Source organism: Frankliniella occidentalis, unplaced genomic scaffold (genome assembly GCF_000697945.3).
Source record: "Frankliniella occidentalis isolate FOCC.00 unplaced genomic scaffold, Focc_3.1 Scaffold71, whole genome shotgun sequence".
Taxonomy (NCBI): domain Eukaryota; kingdom Metazoa; phylum Arthropoda; class Insecta; order Thysanoptera; family Thripidae; genus Frankliniella; species Frankliniella occidentalis.
This window is the reverse complement of record NW_026267201.1, coordinates 351136-356370: the sequence shown is the minus strand read 5'-3', so window position 1 is coordinate 356370 and position 5235 is coordinate 351136. Positions and strand designations below refer to the sequence as shown.

At 62.3% G+C, this 5235-nt stretch overlaps 2 protein-coding genes across 6 annotated transcripts in view; both read left to right on the top strand.

The window, feature by feature from the left end:
• LOC113217483 (putative cyclin-dependent serine/threonine-protein kinase DDB_G0272797/DDB_G0274007) overlaps positions 1-5235 on the top strand; it is a 22755-nt gene that overhangs the window by 9151 nt on the left and 8369 nt on the right. The window lies entirely within an intron of this gene.
• Positions 22-5220, top strand: LOC113217476 (caldesmon-like). Of its 3 annotated transcripts, none has more exons than XM_052268521.1 (9): positions 22-103; positions 1697-2031; positions 2827-2881; positions 2976-3286; positions 3468-3720; positions 3784-4083; positions 4158-4313; positions 4637-4858; positions 5084-5220. In XM_052268521.1, exons 2-9 carry the CDS (start codon positions 1700-1702, stop codon positions 5135-5137), a joined length of 1683 nt encoding a protein of 560 aa, XP_052124481.1. In that variant the 5' UTR covers positions 22-103; positions 1697-1699; the 3' UTR covers positions 5138-5220. The 3 variants fall into 3 exon arrangements, with proteins under 3 accessions (XP_052124481.1, XP_052124480.1, XP_052124482.1); XM_052268520.1 differs by lacking the exon at positions 22-103 and adding an exon at positions 1367-1578; XM_052268522.1 differs by lacking the exons at positions 22-103; positions 4158-4313 and adding an exon at positions 1368-1578.

Genomic DNA, 5235 nt, shown 5'->3' with positions numbered 1-5235 from the left:
GAGGGGGAGGGGGGGGGGCACGGGCCGCCCCAGCCGGCCCGGTCCGCGCAGTGTGCACCCCAACATCGCCGCGGGTCGGCCGCTCTTTCCCACCCGCTCTCTGGTGCGTGCGAGCGTGAGTGCGTGCGTGAGTGCCTGGCGTGAGTGCGTGAATTGGCGTGAAAATGTGACTGCTCGACGATGACGGCGGAGGGTGATCTGCCCTCCACCGGGTATCGCTGAGCGGCTGAGCGTTACCAGCCGCGACCAGCTGTGTACGCGGGTGTGTTAAGGCGGCAAGCGTCAGACGGGCCCTTCTCTCCTGGAGGTGGACGGTCGGGCCACGTGCCGCGGGCGTGCCGTGCCCCCCACCCCGTCCCGCGGGATCCGCGGCTTGCACAACGACGACGACGATCGCGCGGGAGTCGATCCAACCCCACTGCGACCCCGTCATCTCATCCTGCCCACTCAGTACCGCGAGCGCGCGGAGCAGGAGAAGGTCGCCGTGTCTGTTGACGAGCCGTACACGCCGGCCCAGGGGTCCAGTCAGCGGGCGAGAGGGAGGCTGCCCAAGGGAGGCGCCAGGCGCGGGCGGAGGGCTGCGGCCATGACGCGGACTGGCGACATCGGCGGCGGCGGTGGTGGCAGCAGGGGCAGCAGCAGCAGCCGCAGCGACGTGTCTGGCATGTGGATGGCGACCAACATCACCCAGATGCCTTGACACTTCCGTACACTCGCGGACCCCAACTACCCCCGCCTCCCCGCCGCCACCGCACGGCGTCCATTCGCGTACCTCCCCATCCCCTCCCTTGCTCCTCTGTTTCCTAAGTGTTGCTGGGCGCCAACAAGGTGGTCATCACGGCGGTGTCCGCGTTATACTTGGACCCCCTGGCTGGCCTCCCCTCTCCCCCGATGATGGTTGTGACACGGCGCGTCACGCTGGCGCCGCCCTCCCCTCCCGTCGTCATACGCCGTCACGCCGTCGTCCCCACGACACGAGACGCCACGCGACCAGCGACACGACCTCGAACCGCCCCGCCGCGCCGCCGGAACTGACCCGCGCCCCGGCCCTGACCTCGCGACCACGCCGACGACGATCAACCCCGCCGCGTCCCGCCCGCCGCGCCCCGCGGCCGCACTGGAGGGATGGACATGGACATGCACTTCGACTACCTCTGGACCAGGGTGGAGCGCGTGCTGGTCATCGCCGTGCAGAGGGTCGTCTCGCTCGTGCTCTGGGTCGCGGTGTAGGGTGTAGCCCGACCCGGCCCGGGGGCGGTGCTTCCCGAGATTAAGGGGGAAGGACGTTTCATTCCAGATTGAGTAATGTGGGGAGTTGTAGTCGGGGGGGGGCTTTGTTTTGTTATTGCGCTGTAGTTTCGCGTGTGGCAGGGAAGGGGTGGGGGTGGGTTGAGTGTGCAATCATAGACTCTCTGACCAGATAGTTAGCTGTTAGCTTAGCTAGCTAGAATCAACGTTATCTACCTCAAACCGATTTTTATTTTTCGATATTATGCGAAAGTAGTTAGTTACTCGATCATTTAACAAATTTCGACCGCAAAAAAGGGAGGACGGTCGAGGAGAAAAGTTTCCAGTAAGGTAAGATAACCATTCTGACTCCTGTCTCCTGCGGATCTCGTGCTGCCTGGCGCGCACCCTACATCCCTGTTTACTTAAGTTTGTGTTACTCACCGATATCTTGTGTTGTCCGTCGCAGTCCATGACCGACGGAGGGGGAGGCAGCCCCGGCGTCCCTGAGGGCGATGGGGCCCTCAACGAGGTCCTCGACGAGGCCCCCTCGGGCCTGGCGGACATCCGGATGGTGCGCGCGGACCCGGCGCCCTGGGGCTTCCGTCTCATGGGTGGCCGCGACTACAGCCACCCGCTTACGGTGACTCGCGTCCTGGGCTGCAGCATCGCCGAGCATGCCAACCTCAAGGTGGGCGACGTGGTCGTCTGCGTCAACGGCGCGCCCGTCCGCGGCGCCACTCACAGGGAGGCCCAGGAGGCGGTGCGGGCGGCGGGGGACAGCCTCACCCTCAGTGTCATCAGGTGGGTATCTGCATTGAAAAAAACGAAATATTCTTCCAGAACTTCGCACCACGGATTTAACCTCGAAAACAAAACGCCCGGACCAACCACCAACCGCGGTGACACCGGCCGTTTAACGGACGTTCGGCGTTCAGTCTCTTGCGTAGTCAAATCGCTACACTAACCGTCAAAATGCTGAGACCTTTTATCAGCCGTTAACGGCGGTTATGGTTGTTGTTGATCTGGTTCTTGTTGTCGTCGTCGTCGTCGTCGTCTCGAACACTTGCTCGAATCTTGTAGCATTCCGCGACATTATTTTGTGTTTTTGAGGTTAAGTGAGTGCGAGGTTTTGGAGTTCTGGCGGGCACTGAGGTGAGTCTTTCTTTGGGCTCCAAACGATGGTCAAACAAAAAAATGAGCAAGTAAGTACACACTTAAAAAAATCATTTGATCCGCGGAACATGAAAGAAAGACAAAAAAACTTTTCTTTCGTTAAACAAATGTTGATCGCGTTGATTACATGATTTAATCAAGTTGATAAAGAAAGGTGTGATCGGCTTGATAATATTTTTGTTCGACTGATCATATTATTTTGATTAAAATTCTTGATCAAATGTTTAGTTGGCTTCAGGGAGTAAATTTTCATTGATTCAACCCTTTCTGGTCACTATGACTGCTATGACATATCGCTTTTCGTAGTGCCCCGCCGACCGAAGCTGCGCCAACCGACAGCGCGGCGCAGGGTGACGTCGAGGACGCATCTGCCTGTTTGGCTGACACTACTGCGTTGTTTTTTTTTGTTTTTGTTTTTTGCAGAGGTTCCATAGTCATGCCGCCACCGTTGGACGTCGACGGCGTCCCCCTCATCCAGGTGTGTGGTGTGTGTGTGTGAGCTGTGGCCGGGTGTTCGCATCAACCTGCCTGTGTGTCGCACTGCTTGACCTGACTTGTGGCCTCGCTCTCAGCCGCCGCTTGCGCACGAGCCCATCCCCGTGCCCGAGGGAAGCGAGGCTCCCGTGGACCAGCAGCCTGCGGAAGACCAAGGCCCCGGAGCTGAAGGTGGCCCCGAACCAGAGGACGGCGTAGTCGAGGACGCCTCCGAAGCTGCGCCAGCCGACAGCGAGGCGCAGGGTGACGTCCAGGACGCTGGAGCAGAGGAAGCGGGCGAAGATGAAGATGCAGAGGACGAAGAGGAAGAAGAAGAGGACAGTGATGAGGAGGAAGATGAGGACGAAGAGGCGAGGAGAGAAAGGCTTGACAAACTAGACGGTATCAGGTAAGAAAATAAAAGGACAGATCCAACCCAATACCCCCGCAACCGTGAGGCGCCAGGATGTGCAGGCAGCTCGCCCGGCTCGGAGTTATTGCGGGTCTGCCTACCTCGTCATTCGCAGGCGCTTCACTCCAGACCGGGCTCGAGAGACCGAGGCTCTAACACGGTCTGTTCTTGTGCCCAGATCACCCAGGTCGCGGATGTCGAGGTCGCCGGGCCCGGACGACATCCTGCGCATGCAGGAGAAAGCCCTGGCCCGCATGGAGAAGGCGCGCGCGCGCAAGGACAGACCCCCCACCGTGTTCCTGCTGCCGCCGGACAGGCCCATCATCCGGCAATCCCGCCAGCCCCGGCCCAGGCCGCCCGACCCACCCTTCAAGAAGCTCGTCCACGAGCGAATCCGCCGGCGCAAGTGGGCGGAGGACCACCCTGGGGAGGTGGGTATGGAGTCCTGGAGGCTCGGTGCCACCCGACCTCGCTGCAGCACCCTCTTCTTGCAGGAGTACCCGTTTGCGGACGATGACGGGCGGACGCCGACGCCCGACTCGGAGATGACGACGCGCGCCACCATGACGCCAACGCCGACCTTCTCGGACGGCGTAGACCTGGACATGACGAGCGAGCTCGTGGACCAGGACGACCTGGGGGCGACGGAGGACGCCGCGAGCTTCGGGGGCAGGAGCGGCAGGAGCTCGGCGCTGCGGGACGACGGCACAGTGTCGCAGGCGTCCATGAGGCGCACGCCGGACGACGACCTGCAGGAGCGCGAAGAGGAGAAGGAGGAGGAGGAGGAGCCTGAGGTAGGTGGTGGCGCGCGCGGCGCCTGGGCGTGGGGACGTAGAACCGCGCAGTGGCATGGCCTAACGTGTCGCAGGTGCTGACGGCGGTGTCCGTCGAGGACACGGAGAGGCGGCTGGAGGAGGTGACGGCTCAGCTGGACGCGCTGCACAACCTGCCGCGCAGCCTGCGGCCCAGCGTGCAGCACATCCGGGACGAGCTGCAGGAGCTCGTCGACACGCTGCTGGTGCAGGTGCTGACGGCCTGCCAAAGGCCCTCCCTTTGTGTCTTTTGCCGCCCATGCCTCAATGTCCGCCGTCGACTATTATAACCGACCTCCTCCTGAACCACCAAGACCAGGCGCACCCCGGCCTGGCCCCAGAGTGTGCGTGTTCGTGTGAACCTGTCCGTTAAACTAGTCGCAGAGACCCGTCACCAGAACCTGTCACCCAGCCCAGTCACCAAGACCTGTCACCCAGCTCAGTCACCAGGACCTGTCACCCAGCTCTGTCTCCAGGACCTGTCACATGCACCTGTCTCCGCCCACCCACTGACCCTTCCGTCCGCCCTTTGCAGCTGGCAGAGCTACGGCGCCGTGAGGAGGAGGAGCGCCTCGCCGAGGAGGCGCGGCTCGCGGCGGAGCGCGAGGCAGCAGAGCGTGCCGAGCGGGAACGCCTGGCAGCGGAGGCGCGCGCCGAGCGCGAGCGGCGGGAGGCCGTCGAGCGCAAGGAGCTAGAGGCCAAGGTCGCCAAGGCCGCCAAGTTCAAGACGGACGTGCCCGAGTTCATACACGAAATGGTGAGCATTGTTGTTGTTTTGGGGGCGTGTGTCTGGGTTCAGGCGAGGGCCCGCGAGGCGCGCGCAGCATGCCGAGCACCCCCTTGTCCTGCACAAGATTGAAGCACACATGGTATCCTGCGGGGCGAGGACCGCCACTGCCGCTGGACCTCTCCCGTTCTCCCCTACTGAGCATGGCACGCCAGTTGATTTGTAGACACTTCCTAATTCCCGGCACGTTTGCAGGTGGTTTTGGGAATCGTCCTGGTGGCCGCATGGTGGACACAGCTACGTCGATAAGCAATGTACGTTCCCGCCGCGCCTCGCGCCTCCTCGTGCAGGCGCGGCAAGTAAGCAGGTTGCGGGCCCCGTTGGGGTAGGCCGTCCCGCCCGACACC